Below are 17,176 nucleotides of genomic sequence, written 5' to 3'. Positions count from 1 at the left end.
AAATAATAAATACATATTTTTCACATTATTTTGTTAGAGCAAAACTTTATTTCACACAGGAAGTTGGTAGAATAATCTAGCTAGAGGGAGTTTTATGTTTTAATACTTAAATAAAAGCAAAAGAAACTACTTTGGGTGATTAGTTAGTTATTATATAGATTAGTGGTTACTCGTATTTTAGGTTTCAAGAAACATTCTGGAGTGATTTTCAAGAAAAAACGAGAATACGTAATGTTCGGGATCGCAAGAGGTAACTGTTTCAAAATTTTCGACGTACAATTTTAAATCTTTTAAGTGCACTACTAAGAATTTTCTCCAGAAAATACAAATAACGCAAAAAAGAAATGCAAAGAAGTATCTATTCAGTATCAAACAAAATATTCATTAGGTAATTAGTATCGAAGATTAAAGAAAATTGTTGGAGCTGATTTAGATAAAATCGTGAAAACTAAAGAATCTTAGCAGCAAATACGTATTTACGATTGATGGTTTCGGCTGGAACTAAGAAGTCGAAATACTAGTAGATCGGAATACAAGTTTTGATCTTTCAACGACTTTGTCCAGTTCATGTATACAAAACTCTTGTGCCAAAAACTATTTTTAAACGCAGGGGACTTCAAATCTTCTTCCTGTTGCTTGATGTAAAAGAAAGTAACAAAATAACAGCAAGTCGTGAAGATGTTTCACCCAGGTGTTTACTTCTTAGGGATATGGAGGCTTTCAGTTTAATGGCACAGCCGTGAAGAGTCCCAAGATGTGGGCAGTACATCCTACTTGTGCAATCAAAGAGGCACATAATAAGAGAGCGCTTCATGAGCAGAGGAAGAATTGCTAAAACTTTAACTTTAGTTTCTTAAAAAAAATAAATAAAAAATAACACGAGACTTTTGACTAACATATTCGATGGAAAAAAATTATAATAAAATTTTTTTTAAACAGTATAAAGAGAATTTATTTTTTAAAATGATGGAAGGAAATAAAAATAGTTAACGCTTTAATTGGTGTCGGCCAAACATAAAACCAACTCCGTTCAGCTCTGTTAGTGTGGGTGTCACCAAGTGCAAGGTTGGCTACCTGAACAGGCCAGCAAGTATAACCTCCTCTTCATCAACATCATATTCCTTGGCTAGAAACAAGACACAGCTAGCGGTAATCTGGTCTTACCTCTCACTTCGCGGCGCCCCACTTCTAATATTTGCTCTGCTCGATTCCTTCTCTCACTCTCTCTTCTCCACATACAGAATTATCCACGAACAGAGTGTGGTCGTTCCTCTTTATCTCTGGGGCCAGCTATAAAAGAGCTGTACAAGTCCGGCCGTCTTGCCACTACAGCCATGAACTTCATCAAGTTGTTGCCCATCTTATTTCTTGGTCTTCCCGGATCAGGTACGTTTTTTATTTCCCTCTAGTGAAAAAAATTTATAACAGTTATTTTCTTTGAATCTGGTTAAAATAGTAATGATTAGTGTAAAAATTCTCATACCTGCTTTTAAAATTTACGTCTAACAAATTATTTTAAATGTATAAATTACATATAAAGTAAATTAAATAAATGTTAATTTTATTTGTCGAGTAGTGTTAGTTTTCTATATTTTCTGGCCAATTAAAAAAAAATTCCATATATCTTATGAGGTTAGATCAACAGGTACCTGGACTACTAATAAAACTAGACTCAACTCTTTAAATTAAAAATTATTTATTAATCGCCTATGGGGAGTTATAGTCCTATCCTATCCATAACCTCCCTAGGCTGACACCACAGCAACTCTATCGCAGAAAAAATCCATGCCTAGAACTGAGCCACCTAAAATCACAGTAGCCCCACAAATCGGCAAGATGGAAGTAAGTTCTAATATCCCTGTATCTAACGAGCACTTCATTTTTCGACCCAACTCTCTGAGGGATCAAGGTCGTTTTTTCACTCCATCAATTTTGGCTGAATCACAATAATAATAATGTCACCCAGTAAATTTCTTGACCATCATAAGAAGCCCTTAGGTTGGCAAGAAGAAAAAAAAGCAAAACCCTCGCCAAAAAAAAAATGATTATTCTGTCTCTGCTCGATTCCTAGGTCGAATGAAGAGAAAGGTCTTTCCAAATTGGCCAACGGACTACAGAATAGTTCATACCTAGAAGCCTTTTTGCTAAGACAAATGTAGGAAATAAAAGTTGGAGATTTTTGGGTATCCTAATTTAGAGGATATCAAGAGACTAATTTTCGAAAAAATTGAATGACTCTTTTAGTAAAGTGGCACATTTTACTACTTAGCCAACTTTGGCTTCCTTAAAAGAATGACATGACGGAATTTGGTTTATACAACAGCAAGAGTAAAGAAGAATCACTTTTTTACGTATTGGGAACCTCCAAAATTCTTTATTATAGGTAGTACATTAAAGGTACTACTAAAATTAATTCCAAATAACTCCAGTTAAACGGGATCTGTTAACTTTACTTTCTCCAGAGTGCTGCTTCTTGAACTTGGCCTCCTTCATTTTTCATTGTGGTTGTTTGTTAGTAGACTCCTAAGCGCATAAATTTTTTACTTCTTGCAGTTTCTTTATCATGGAGGCCATTAGCTTTCAATACCTTCTGGTATACACGCTATTCTTTACACCAAACTCGAAGTCTTTACGAAGAACTTTGCTTCCCTGGCAATTCAGAATTGATAAAGATCAATTTTTTTAGCGAATGCTTTATATGTCTTTTAACAAATTTTAAAAACGAAAGGTAGCAGAATGTGCTGTTTGTTATTGTTATTCCGTTTTAGTCCAATTCCGTTTAAGACACCTCGAATATTAACTCTAACGATTTTCTTTAAATTTCTTATATTGCAGAAAGGCGCAACATTTTTATTTATAAAACTTGTTCTCAGGAAGTGACAAAATGGAGTTTATGGCAGTATAATAATAAAATGACTTACCCTCAACTTTTTTATATTAGATTTTATATTAGAATAAAGAACGTTGCTCTTCATTTAACGAGGCCATACTTCAGAACAATTCAACAAGAAATTACGTCAATTAACTCTAAGTGTGAGAAAGAATGGCATTCTTGTGAATGCCTACACAAGATTTTGCAGAAAATTTCAGTACATAGCTACCGTGATTCACTATTATGTGCTACATTCCTGACAGCTGTAACAATAAAAACCGCATACATTCCAGTTACAATCAGTGAACTAATTAAATTTTCTCTAACAAAGAAAATGAACCAGGACTGACAAAAAAAAAAAAGTTAATCGGATGATGCTAAGCAACAAGTTTTCAACTTTTTCTTTCATTTGACGGCAGTTCTAGGCCAAACGTTGTCCTGCTGGTACAAAATTCTGCCAAATGCTGGGACAATTTGTTGTACGCTTTATCTAGTTGATGGTATTCAAAAAGTAAGTAGGGGATTCATGGAATCTACATTAAGTAGCCGAAAAATGAATATAATACTGGGTTCGTAAACAAAATACGTTTGTGTATGGTGTTTAACGCGCATGGAACTTTTTTAGTTAGAAAAACATTTATTTAGTATAAGAAAGTACACCCTACTAATTTAATTACTAATTAATAGTAAAGTATATGCTTTCGCCCCCGTCCATGACCCCAAATTGGTAATTAGACGCTAAGCCCGTCTGAAAAAAAAAATTCGATTACTTTACACCCTATTAATTTCTATTGTTCGAGGAGAAATGCCAGTTACAGTGGATTATTAATAAATATACATATGTGATACACATATCTATGCTTCGTAACAGGTTTAATAAAATATTACTCCTAACAAATAATTTTATGCAATTAAAATATTCCTAAATTCTAATAATTGATGTTCCAAATTACATCATTACTATTGTACCGGTTGTTTTGGTAAATTAATAACGGTACAAAATAATATAATGCATAGGTACATCATTACCTTATTACAGTGAATAAGACATTTGGGCGCTGACAGCAGTTCAGCCATTATGGTTAATTGTGCCATCAACAGAGTTCCTCATTCTTTCTATCGTTAGCGCGCTACTGCAAAACTTCTAATTCTATTTCATAGTTTAAATCATTTTGAAACGTGATTCTTACTAGCCAAAAAACAATAAATAGTGATCGTGTAGTACCACGCACGACTAGTTCATTTACAAATTTTTATTCAAACTTTAATTAAATTACAGTTGGTTTTTATATTATCCAAATAAAATTGATAAGTAATTCTAATAAAACTGTAATAAAGAAGGAATTGTGACATGCCATATCCCCAAAATCCCTTTAAAATGAATTTTATAGGTAAAATGTTTGAATTAAAAGTGAAAGGATTTAGTATTTGGTGCGTGCGTTGAAAATTAAGAAAACACTGTGCTCTCTACTACTTACCGTAAGAAAAAACAAAAAAAAACAATCTACAGATGACAGATGGAACATATTTTGCTGGTATTGTCCAATACCGACCATCAGGAATTATAATACTTTTTACATCTTGAAAAGAATTTATCTGAAGACAGTCAGTGAAAAAAAGAGTTCATGGGTCCTAATTAAAAAAAAAAAATATCTTGATACGTTAATTTTACGAATTACTGATTATTATTTACCTCAGTTAGGAAGTTTTTTTAATTAGGCACTTCAATTCGTCAGATACACTTGGACGCTAGCAGTCTTCTCAGTGCAGGTCAATGTGTTCTGACATCTCCATCTGACACCTCCATGTGTTCTGTAATCTCGTTAAAATGACAGATCATCACTGGACACACAGCTGTAAAGCCTTCTAGGAAGAGAAAATCTATGTTCACCATTACCTGAAAAAGCCAAAACAATAAATACATTATAACTAATTGCGCACATTCGGTTTTATTTAGGCTTAATGAAACAATGTTCTAATTCAGGCTTAACACTTTGCTGCCTTCAATGACCAAAGCAGATTAAAAAGCAATCCTATTCCATAGTAAATGTTACAGCTTGTGCATGTACCACGAAAAGAAATGAATGATAGCGATTTCCAACTTTTTTTTAGCTTACAAGTGTTTCAGAATACATAGATTACGTACTTACGTCGAAATCCTGTTCTGCAAAAGGCGCTGTTACATTAAAAAAAAAAAAAAAATAGGTCAAATGATAACCTAATCTGGCGAGGTAACTTTAACCAATCCCCTACTCCTATACACAGTTAAATGAGCGTTGCACTCTATTCTACATATACAAATTCCTTTACCCAACTAACCTTACGTTGGGAGTTACTATGTCGCGTAAAATATATGCCTTTCGATTGCATGGCGTTGCAAAAAAAAGCATAACTAATTACTGCTACTGAGACATTTATTATTAGTTTTTAATATGTAATGGAGTAATCAATCAACATGTATGTACATACATATGTAGGTGTTGCATGTGAAAGTACTTTTTATCTTCAGATTTAAATAATTTCCAAATGAATAAGAATCTAGGATTATTTTTATTGCCTGCAAGTTTCCTTACGATTTCATGGAATAAATGATCGGTAATTACAGAAAGTTGCATTACACAACGGACATTACTTAACTGAGAATTTCTGCAGTTTATCTGAAGTGTATGAGCGTTATTCGTCTACAGCTCTTTCTACGGAGTTTTTTTTTCTTCTTAAATTAATTTTTTTTGAAAATTTTTGCAACAGTTTCCATTTAACTTTTAAGAAATTCAGATGTCTCTAAACTTTACGGGACTGCCAAACGCACAAACCTCAACCGCATTCAATGTTTAAAAAATCCAAAATAGTACATACAGTCAATACATTCTTTTACAACTCAAACCTCACCATCCATACTGACTTGAAAAAAAAAAATCTTAAATAAAAAGATTATTTATATTGCATTTCGTCAAAGTGCATTTTTATTAATGAATCAGAATAATCCTAATAAGAGAAGTAACATTTTCTAATAAATCCAAGTTTACAGGAAATCTGGAGATGTTAAACCAGATTTTTGTTTCTGGTTTTGTTCTGTAAATGTCACATTTGATTTTTCAATAATATTAATAAACTCAAATGGTCATTTTTATATATTCCTTTGCAAAAGTTTTAAATGCTTTTGTAGGAGAATGAAATGTAGGTTGTAGACACACTTTTAAATGTTGAGCATACAAACTATTCAACGTCCTGATCACACCAATAAGGCCAAACCTTCAATTAAAAATCCACTACAATTGTTAGATGCACTTTTTGCATGTAAGCTCTGAAAAGGCATTTATCAATTCTGAGCTCATTTGTCTTGTGCTGAATCTGCACTTTTCCATACATTTCATAAATTTAATATAAAGTTGTATTGATTTATTTTTGTATTCTGCTGGCAGGGAAATGCAGACCTGTAGAACAACAATTACTTCCTGCTATACCCGGTTATGTGCCAGTTTACATACAAACTGGTAACGTTCCACCTGATGTAGAAGCACTGTACCATGCTCGTAAAGTGGTTGAAAGAGATCAAGCAACATCAGCATCTGAAAATAAAGAAGTACACGCTGAAAGTCCTAATATAAATGAGAAACCAAAAGAAGAACCTAAAGAAGAAAAAGAGGAAGTAGTAACTAAACAACCAGTGGAAGAACACACCAAAGATGGAGAAAACAAAAGAAAATACCCAACGAAGTCACCTGATGAACAAAGCAAGCCTGAAGATGAAAAGACTGGCGATGTACACAATCCTGAAGAATTGCCATTAGCGCAGGAAAAATCTGAAAAAGTATTTAGTAAAGGTGTATCAAGATCAGTTGGACATATCAAAGAAATACCACAGTATCAAGTGAAGGAACCTCAGAACGAATAATCTTTCTGATTGAATTTACAAATTTTAATTCTCATAGAGAAAGGAAGAAATGAATTTTATTTATTTAAATCAAAAGATGGTAACTGTAATTCTAGTCTATATTTCTTTAAAATATACTGAAATGTTGTTTTTTTATTACTTATTGTACATATATAACCTTTTCTTCAAAGATCCTTAGATTTTAACAGCGTTTCCGAATCGTCAGCGATGTGTAAGATCTATTCTCTCCTTTAGTACCAATTTTTGCAAATATCAATATCTATGCAAACCTATGGAGTATTTAGTATTCAGCGAATCGAATAACTCTAGCAAGTGATAAGATCCCTGAAAAAAATGACTAATCCAATTTCCGTGAAGCAAAACTGACATTCACATCAAAGTAATCTGGATTAACTTTGACCATTGAGAAAGTGATTAATTTTTTTTTTACGTTAAAACGAAAAGAAATTTTTCTTTGAGCATGCATACACCAAATCGCGCTTAATTGAAACACTTTTTCGCAAAATTCATTTCAGAAAATTCAAGCAATAACTGCTTAGTTATAATTTCAAAGTAGACTTTTAGTAGTAAGTGCCTACACCCTGCTAATAATATCCAAGAAGGGATTGAGACTTCTTGAAAAGCGCTAAATGTTTCAGACTACAAAAATACTACAAGTGACAAGGCGTATAAACACTTGTTTATAACACTTGTTAAAACTCCTGATTAAAGGGGGCTCATTCTTTTGTATTTTTTATATTTTAAAATTTGCCTCTCATTGTTCGATTTTAAAAGCATTCAAGACGAACTTTTCTACCTAAAGTAACGTGTTTTTCGTTTTCTTTTGCCATTTCTAACACCTACAGCACTTTTTTTTTTTTTTTTAATTTTGTAAGATTGCTCTAAAACACTTCCTTTTTCGCGTATAATTTTACTCAGAAACATTTTTATTTTTATTTGCCTTCAATCATGTTTCCATGTCGCACTGAAATTGCTCACTCTTTTTATTTTAAACATATTTCTTAGAGAATCAAATTTTTAATATTCTAACAAGTCCCACAGGTGAAAATGAGTGAAAAACCATAGTTTTGAGACAACATGTGCTAAAAATTAGAAACTTAAAATATCCTCCTAATGCCGGCCAAAAACTTCAAATATTCTGTTTTCTTGTTCTTATTTGTATTTTTTTCTTTTTTTTTTAAGCATGTAAAAGGGAAGCTATTGAGCATAATAGGTAAGAGGGATGGAAGTAAGCTAAGTGAGAGAGGATCAAAATTAAAATCTTCGACTGTTGAGGATAGCATTGATGAAAACATACCATTTTTTGAATCATTTTTTTAAGATACACAACATGAAGAAAAACCATCAGAGCTAAGAGAGAGCAGCCAACAATCCAATTACCTTCTTTTGGAATGTCTTATTTGCGGAACTAATAACCATGATGACTGTAAAGAGCTAATTATTGACAGTAACACTCTCAAAAGACGTAAACTTACAATTGATAAGCCCATAGAGGCACACATACCAAATAACAACGTAGGTAACAATCATACGTTCACAAAGAAACAAATCTAAACCATTTAGCGAAGGCTAATTTGCATGTTCACGACAAAAAAACAAGAGGAACCAAAACAAAATGCCGCCCTCCATATTCTACCACATGCACAGCATCACTAAATAATATAAGATATCAATACTTTTCTTAATCATATATAACAAAATTTCAAAAAAAAAATCTTTTAAAATAAACTTTTATGAACATTAACTTCTTACATCAGAGCCAAGGTCTAAAAGTCTGTGGAAAATGAATCTCTTGAATTATCTCGACAAACCATATATAAAGTTTTTCTTCTTTCAATCCTTTATTTATTTATCCTTTATTTTCATTTCGAAGACAAATTAACAATTAGAATTATATAATTGAAGTGAAATTCATTCAATTATTTAAAGCCAGAACTTGACCTGTGTCCTAGGACTCCAAAAGTAAGGTCTGGAAGGAAGGCATAATATTTTAAGAAGTAAACTTTCAATTTAAAATCATGAGTCAAAAACACATCTCTAATAACAACGGCGAATATCAAGTTATTTAATTTTAAAATGAATATTCGTATTAAACAATGGTGAGTTGCACTTCTTTTATTCCTAGACTCATTATTAATATATTTTCAGAATAGAAAATTTAATTTTACTCCATTATTGCTTACTCATGTTTTTACTTACTTATCTTATCCTAATCCTTCTTGGTTTTATAATTATTTAGAAAGAACTTTAAGAAAGTATGGAAAGCTAGCTTACTAACACCTATCTAACTTTAGTAATAATTTAATGGAGTTCTATTGTAATTGTCTTTTTAATGTTTTTTATTTTTATTTTTTAATTCTTACAAATAGTCACGCTGAACAGAAAATATTACTTAGTAATTAATGCATATTCCTTTTAACATGTGTCTCAAGCAGATCCTTTTTCAATTCTTATTTCAACAAGAACTTCTTTGTTTTTGCAGAATTACGGCTTTCATGAAATGCTTTTACTATTTCCTTGAAATTTCGCACTTACATCTCTTACAGAAGTCTAAAACTTCAATTTGGATAATTTCTCGTAGCAAAATATGATTTGGTTCTAAGATGAGATGAGACTCTAAAATGCAATGCACGGATATAAGGAAACACATATAGTAGTTAATACCCACAATATTGTTTTAAGTCCACATTAGTATTTAGAAGATTATTAGTGTCTACTGCTAAGCAAGAAGTTATGTTGTGCAGAATATACATACGTATATTTCATGTTGGTGAAAGCAACTGGAGTTCAAAAAAAAAAAAAAGTAACTGTGTTCATCTGGATAGTAGAGGTAGAATTATATTAGCCATACGTACAGTGGAGCAAATATGCAAAAATAGGCCAGAAGAGATAGGGAACTAAGGCCAGTTCCGCCCGTTAGGATGTTGTCTATAACAGGACTGAGGTCACACCACTTAATGCTTTAGGTGGCGAACTGTGCTTTGGCTTTAATATAACCGTTAATCTACCATAAGCACTCATTCACTTAAATCTTCATTGTTAATAGTTTTTTTCTTTTTCCTCAAAAGTCAAATACTCGCCCGAACTAAATTATAACGTAGAAGGCCCTTAGAATATGATTTGTTTTTACTATCTTACTGGGCTTGAGAGGACATAAATCACACACATTGCTTTCTTTCGCTACAAATAATTTAACCCTAATTTGATAAATTTTCTTAAAAAAAATAATTTGATTTAGTTACCCTTAAGTTTAGAGTAACGAAGCATGAACGTTATTTATCTTACATTTATGAAAATAGTTTATTCTTTATCAATAAAAGGAATGATTATCTACTTATTAAATTGTCGATGAATTTATAAATTCAAAAAAGGTTTATTTTCTAAACTTCCAAGTGAAAAAATTGAATTCTTTTAGACGACTTCAAAAATTTTGGTTCTACAGGAATTAGAAATAGAACATTTTGGTAAAATCAATAACTGTAATCCAAAGGTCTTCTCAGATTCTGGAAATTCTTAGATATCTTAAACTGGAGAGGATGTTGCCGATTCTTATCTAACACTAGCGAGCGGACAGTATATTTGAGAAAGTCTCCTTGCGCTGTCCTTTAAAGTAATTTCTGTACCAGTTTCTTTTGAAGTAGTACAGAGGGACAATAGGTTGCTAAATAAAATTATTAAAATAAATTATGTTGAATATTATATTAAAATATATTATTAAAAGACGACTAATTGGTCATTAACTTACTTTATAAAACAGGAGGTAATTAGATTGAAATAAGGCACTTAAAATTAAGTTTTCTATAAAACAAAAATCATTCATGTAACACTTGGAAGTGGAGTTTTCCTGGATAATCAAGTTATGTACTCTTTCTTTTGATACAAAAGAAAGTCATTTTTAGAAATTCATTTCTAAAAAGTAACTGGGAATATGTGGTATTTTATGGTTTACCAGATTTGCTGTACTTCACAGGTATAGACAATTTTACAAAACAAAATACCCACAATATAAAAGGTACTTCACACAGTCACTAACCGATAAACAGACCAAGGAATGTCAGTCCGAATGACCATCTAAGTGCAAATAAGACGAACCTACTTTCACGATAGCAATACCTTTCTCCAATGTTGCGCACCATTTCACTTTCATGATCTTGTTTTTTAATGCTAATGTCCTTTGCTGCTATTATTCCTTTCTCCTATCAAATCATTACTTAGTTTTTAAATTTCAGAAAACAGAAAAACCTAGATTGGAATCTTTACATGACTTTTTACTTTATGAACAATTTCCCAAAAATTCCAAAGTATCACTAAATATCGATTACCTTAATCATACTAGGACCTCTCTTACTGCACCTGGTGAAATGTAATTTTCTGCAACTTAGAATTTGCGTGAAAGTGTACATACCTACTAGTCATGGGCTAAACGAGTGCGCCTTATCCGTATAATTGTGCAATTTATTAATACATTTCATTAAAAGTTATCTTTCTCAGTTAATATAAAACAAAACTAAATTTCTTTAACTCAAAGAACCTAAAATTTCTAATTTGCAATTAGTCTAATAAATTCAAAATTAATAATGTAGTCTTATATTAACACAAAAATCTAAAGTAGGCTTCACTGAATTTTAGGATTTAAAGCAATGCAGTTTCGACATTATTCAGCTAGATCACTGGGAGATTGATTTTACCTTATTATGAGGGAAGGATTCAAGATAGTTAAAACGAAAGATTTTAGGGAAACGAAGATGGGTAGAAAGAATATTCTTCTAAACCAGGGGTGAGCAACCTTTTTAATCAATGGGCCAATTTATTTTTTTTTTTTTTTTTGGCGGGCCGCACATAGATTAACTCTTATTAATAATTTACGAAACTTCGTTCGAAACGCATCGCGTCCGTATTGCATGTTTGAACAAGTCACCGACAAGTGTGTAACTCGCCATAAAAAAATATTTCGGTTTAGTATGTTATTGTAATTAATTTTATAACAATATATTGATGGGAGAAGTCGATAAAATAAATTCAATTTTAGAAATGCTTGGCGGGCCGCGTGTTGCTCATCCTTGTTCTAAACCTTACAAATAAAATGATAATTACTCATTAAGAAAGAAATATTCATCTATTAAGCTTTAAAATATTATGTTATGATTAAAAAAGAAGAAAAAGCTGGAGCTCTTAAACTTCTTATCTGCATTTCTTATCTTGCAAATTACAAGTTCAAATGTGATGGTCAAAGTAAAACTGAACCAAAAAATTGTATTACCTAACTTGTTCAGACGACAGAAGTCACATTTTCATATAAGTCGGGTCCGGAAAGATACCTAGGAATATGGTTATGGGAGGTTGCCTAAGGAAGAGGTTCAATCAAGTATAAGATGAGGAGAGGAAATGCCACTTGGAAAGATACCATTTGAATAGAAGGATAAAAAAAAAAATGAAAAGACCGCAATACTTTAATTTTCATAACAAATTCATTTTCAATAAAGTAAAAGGGAAAGATGGAAGGGACTGGAAAATTACTTGGCAAAAAAAACGTTTTTTTAAGACACATAATTTGTTTTGTTTTATTTAAATATTTACTTCTTATTTTAAAATCACTGGTTACTTTACGATAATATATTTACAGTAGAAAAATATTTTACTTAAATAATAATATTTACAAATATCTACAACGAAAATTAAAAAAATAATAATGAGATCATGTACAACATATTCAATAATTTAAAAAAGTAACCAACTATGGAGTTGATATCTTTGATAGTTTCCTTTACATAAAATTTACACACATACATATAAACAAACATTTACAAACACACTTAATCATTAATATAAATAAATAATACCTTTTATTTACTTATTTTTTTTTTTTAAATGACATTTATTAATTTAGTTGTTTTGTTGCCTTTTTTATTTTTTGTAATATTTATTTTAGCTCAGATGCCCGAAAAGTAATGTTCCAGGTAATGAAAAGGCTATCAGTCTCTTAATATAAAATAAAATTTTAAAGAATTTATAAGTACTTTACAAATTCGTTATATACACATAGGATCAACACAAATTTATATATTTTTATCTATATTTATAATTTTTCCTTTTAAGATGATAAAATTTGTACAATTTTCTCTATTTTCACAACATTTAAATATATTTTAACATAATTTACATTGGTATATTGTCACTTAATAAATTTAGTCCCAACACAAAAAAATAAATTATTAAAAATGGAAGATTTTATTACTTATGCTGTCGAAATCTAGTAAAAATTGCAATAAGTGCAATTAAACGATTTTGTCAAAGGAATGTTTACTAACGCTTGGTGCTATCCGTTACATTAGTTGTTATTACACAAAGGAGAAAATTTGTCATGCCTGGTTTTAGAAAACGTTCAGCTATTAAAATAAAAACAAAAATCGTGGCCAGTAAAAAAAAATAAAAAAGTTTTAATACTACAAAAAATTTATTTTTTATTTTTTAAGGTGACCTCATATATTATTTTGAAATAATAATACTACCCTCATAGAACCAAACTAAAATTAATTTTCCCAAAATTTTTCCTAAAATATATGTCATTTGTTAATGGTATTATAAATTTTATATATAATTTGAAAAATACTTCATCATTTCTACTATTTATGTAATAACACGATAAATGGTATTCTCTAATAAAATTTTGTCACGAGAAAATAGTTAACATTGTACCATTCAAAATTCTTACAGCCTTAAAAATTGTAGGCATGCAAATTTAAAATAAAAGTTTATGCTAATTTTTTTTAAAATGTTGGAAATAAATATGTAATGTGTATATATATACTGTTTTTAACTAGTTCTAAGACAATTTTTGTAAAATACTTCCTATTTACGTCAATATAATTGTTTCAAAACTACTGTTATATTAAATATTTGTTTAAATCGTATACATATGTCATTGAAGTCATATCAATAAATTTATTTTTTCGAAGAAAATTTCATTTAAAAATTATACACATTTAAGAATATCAATGGTAAAAATTACAATAAAACTATATATTAATATCATTGGTAGAATGGCTTTTGATAAGTTTCTTTTCAAACATATCTTGTGAGTTGCGTATAGAATTCTTGTAGGCAAACTTGTAACTGTGGAAAAGAGGGTCGTTCATCGGGACTCATGGCCCAACAGTAGGCCATTACTGCAAATCTGAAATTTTCAAAACAACCATTGTTTACTAATTAATTTTTTTTTATTTTACGGCAGAAAATCAGAAGAGAAAGTAGTTGTTTGATAAAATAAGTTTATCGCGAACATGGAAATTAACTGCAATTTGTCGCAAAGTAGATTTCATGAAGGTGGAAGCTAGGAGGAATCTTTAGAAAGTTATTTTATTTTTAAATAATGTCTTAATTCAGATCGTCTGTAACTTTATGTCATACTTTCGTTTCTGGAACTAACTGGACGCTTGAATCATTAAATGAAACTGTGTTCCACATCATTCTGAAGAAAATTTTCTCATTTAAAATAGAAAATTTATATGAATATATTTCTACTAGTCGCTTAACCTCATGGGTTAGCTGTATGACGTAGACTCTTAAGAAAATCCAAATCTATCTGCATGTACTTCATCTGCCACACTGACATCTCCCTGACATTCATGCACAATTCATATAGGGTCTGCAGAGGTTATGCAACTTCGGGATTTAGCGAACCCACACGCTAAATTCTAGTTTACATCACAATCACAAACTTTCTGTGCTTCTTTTTAATTCGGTTATAACAAAATTGAATCTTCAGGGATTAATTTCACATTTACAAACGTCAAAAGTCTGCAATTTATTAAACTTTCCGTGGCTAAATTGAGTTTTGCTCTATTCGTGTATGTCGTCACATTAAAAGCCTGAAATTGAAATTACTGGCATTGCGCCAAGACAAAATAATAAAGTGACTTTGTATTTTAGCCGAAGGGCCCACTCTGTGTAAAAGTTCTATTTAAAATAACTCTTAACTAGGTGAATGCTGATATATTTAAGGTATTCGTAGAAACATATCTAGGAAGATCTTACAGTTCATCGGGACAATTGACTGGTTGCGATAGTCTGTAGCCATCTCTGAGATAGGCTGCTATTTCAAATGGATCTATTTCCACATAGGGCTGTTGTGCCAAAGTTGTCAACTCCCACAATAGTACACCAAACGACCACTGCAAATTATCATAGAATTAAATGTATATTTAAAAATCGCTTAAATTGAATAATAAACAATCTTGCAAATTGTTTACAATCAGAAGCAATGACTGTTTCATTGAAAAGATAAATGCAATTAAACTTACCACGTCAGAAAATATTGAAAACGTTTTTTGTGTTAAACTTTCAATAGCTAACCATTTAACTGGCCTATTTTCGTTATCACCCAGACAATGGTAGTCAGCTGGGAAGAGATCCCTGGATAATGCATTGTCTGCTATTTGTATCCTTAGTTTGTCATCAATGCTATATTTAAAAAAAAACAAAAGTTTACTATAAGTTCCATGCGTTTCTTTTAATTCAATTGCGATTCATTTAAAGACAGGTTAAGCTACAAAATCTTTAATTAAAATTTAAATTCAAAAGTTTATAATTTTCTTTAGTTTATTTTTAAACATCTGTTTAAAGGGTTATTTCCATTTAATGTTGACTTTAGTTTGGTCTGAGCAAAACTTTGTGTTACATTTGTTATTATCTGTACGCAGGGTTTTTGTTTGAACTATTAAAAGTTAATGAAAATATTTAAATCTAAATAAAGCCATAATATAATCGTTATCCAGGTATTGGGTTTTCGAACAAGGCTTTGGCATTGTTTGCTGTAAATAAAAGGCCTTATCTTGAAAGAGAATTTCCTTTATAAGGAAGATAGCCTTAAAAAAAAATCATTGGAAGCCTTAAAGCCTTAACACCACAATGTTACCTAAATGTTAGAAACAGAACGGCGAAGAACTGAAACCTGTTTTAAAGGCTGCAACCTTCAAATTTTTAGGCACTAGCCGCCACTGTTAATAATACATTCGTAACAATGGATACAATTTTATGAAAAGAAAAAGATAATTCTTATTCATTTTCTGTAAAGCTTCAATTTCACTAATCACTTATTATAATTAAAATATATGATTGATATATCACTAAAACAACGAAGAAATCATTAGCCTACTATAATTATTGCTATTCTTTGATTAGAAACTAATGCAAAGAAAATCTTTTGTTACTACAATAAGAATAAATAAATTGCGCTTCAAAATTATGAAGCTGGGTCTCACAAGTGCAGCCCAGTCAAATTTATTAATCGAATTTGAAGTAAAATACTTACACACAATTCCTGGCCGCCAGATCTTTATGCAACAATCTTTTCTTATGAAGATATTGCATACCGCTAATAACTTGTAGGGCCATATCTACAACTTCCTGAGTGGTTAACGTATGAGCTACACCTTCTGGGCAAAGTTTGCACTTCTGGAGGAACCTACAAAAATAAAATTAACATAAAGAAACAATTGACAAACTTAAAAATTAAAAATAGTCAAAACAGTAATTTATGCATAAACGAAAACTTATTTTAGTATCTTATATCTGAATACTGCTAACATTTTTTAAAAGTTTTGAGATTCAGCTCAAGTAAAATCAAATTAATTTCCGCTTACGTTTCGATGATTTTATTATCTCAAAAGTGGCATAAAATGTGTGTTATTACAATGCACAAGAATTGACAATAGAATAATTGCAATTAGATACATCTAATAAAAAAGTTAAATACATGTACGCCTTATTTGTTTTAGAATTGTTGAAGACAACAAAATTATCGATATTATTAAAAACTCCCACAGTAAACTCTATCGGCCGAAACTCAAAATGTGTAAATATTAAATTAATAAATAAAAAATATAGGGAAGGGATTAGCTATGAGGTTAGCATACTGGACTCCCACGCGGAGGTCCCGGGTTCGAATCCAGCAGCTGACCCTTAGATTTTCTCTTCCTAAGAGCTTCTTACAGCTCACTGTCCGGTGATGGACAGTGTTGTCTGTAACGAGAGGCCGGCAGAGCACTGGAAAAAGCTCCGGGCGCTAATAACCTCAGCTGTTGATGCGCCCAAAAAAAAAATAAAAAAATAAATAAAAAATATTTTGCCTTTTCAAGTTAGTATAGCCTTGATGTGGGTATATAAGAAATGGTGCAGTGTGATCTTCAATAGAGACACCAAGAATCGACAATATATTTTTATGGCTTAATCCGTACATTGTCATTCCCTCTTGTAGTAGCAATGATACTTGGATTGATGAAGCTTGATCTGAAATTAAAATATTACCACATTGTAGTAGCAAAGTTTAAAAAAAAAATAAAACTATAACAATTATTAATAAAAAAATCCAAGGAGATATTCCAGAAGACCTGTTTTTAGATCTAGTCATG

At 30.8% G+C, this 17,176-nt stretch overlaps 2 protein-coding genes and 1 long non-coding RNA gene across 14 annotated transcripts in view; 1 reads left to right on the top strand and 2 right to left on the bottom strand.

Moving 5' to 3' along the window:
* Nucleotides 1–5,145, bottom strand: part of LOC141457897 (uncharacterized) — a 37,399-nt gene extending 32,254 nt beyond the window's left edge. For 4 of the 10 annotated variants that reach the window (XR_012460599.1, XR_012460594.1, XR_012460597.1 and 1 more), the window contains exons 1-2: nt 4,566–4,987; nt 1,165–1,405 (exon numbers count right to left, since the gene is read on the bottom strand). This is a non-coding gene — a long non-coding RNA (uncharacterized lncRNA). Of the gene's footprint in view, nt 1–1,164; nt 1,406–4,565; nt 4,992–5,018 lie in introns of those variants that run through there. The other 6 variants (XR_012460601.1, XR_012460595.1, XR_012460602.1 and 3 more) reach the window with 4 other exon arrangements.
* On the top strand, nt 1,251–6,796 carry LOC141457896 (uncharacterized). Its single transcript, XM_074135273.1, has 2 exons — nt 1,251–1,386; nt 6,295–6,796. The coding sequence occupies exons 1-2, from the start codon at nt 1,335–1,337 to the stop codon at nt 6,765–6,767; spliced, it is 525 nt and encodes a 174-aa protein (XP_073991374.1). The 5' UTR covers nt 1,251–1,334; the 3' UTR covers nt 6,768–6,796.
* Nucleotides 6,797–12,591: 5,795 nt separating this feature from the next.
* The window catches only part of dnt (tyrosine-protein kinase Dnt), a 276,928-nt gene continuing 272,343 nt past the window's right edge, over nt 12,592–17,176 (bottom strand). For all 3 annotated transcript variants that reach the window (XM_074135263.1, XM_074135265.1, XM_074135264.1), the window contains 5 exons: nt 16,895–17,054; nt 16,078–16,230; nt 15,068–15,227; nt 14,802–14,938; nt 12,592–13,941 (listed from right to left, as the gene is read on the bottom strand). In XM_074135263.1, coding sequence (XP_073991364.1) covers nt 13,830–13,941; nt 14,802–14,938; nt 15,068–15,227; nt 16,078–16,230; nt 16,895–17,054 — 722 coding nt within the window. In that variant the 3' untranslated portion in view covers nt 12,592–13,829. The remainder of the gene's footprint in view (nt 13,942–14,801; nt 14,939–15,067; nt 15,228–16,077; nt 16,231–16,894; nt 17,055–17,176) is intronic.

Source organism: Rhodnius prolixus, unplaced genomic scaffold (genome assembly GCF_049639745.1).
Source record: "Rhodnius prolixus isolate KJV_2025 unplaced genomic scaffold, Rpr scaffold_5, whole genome shotgun sequence".
NCBI classification, from domain to species: domain Eukaryota; kingdom Metazoa; phylum Arthropoda; class Insecta; order Hemiptera; family Reduviidae; genus Rhodnius; species Rhodnius prolixus.
Note: the sequence above shows the minus strand (reverse complement) of the source record. Positions and strands in the feature narration are given on the sequence as shown.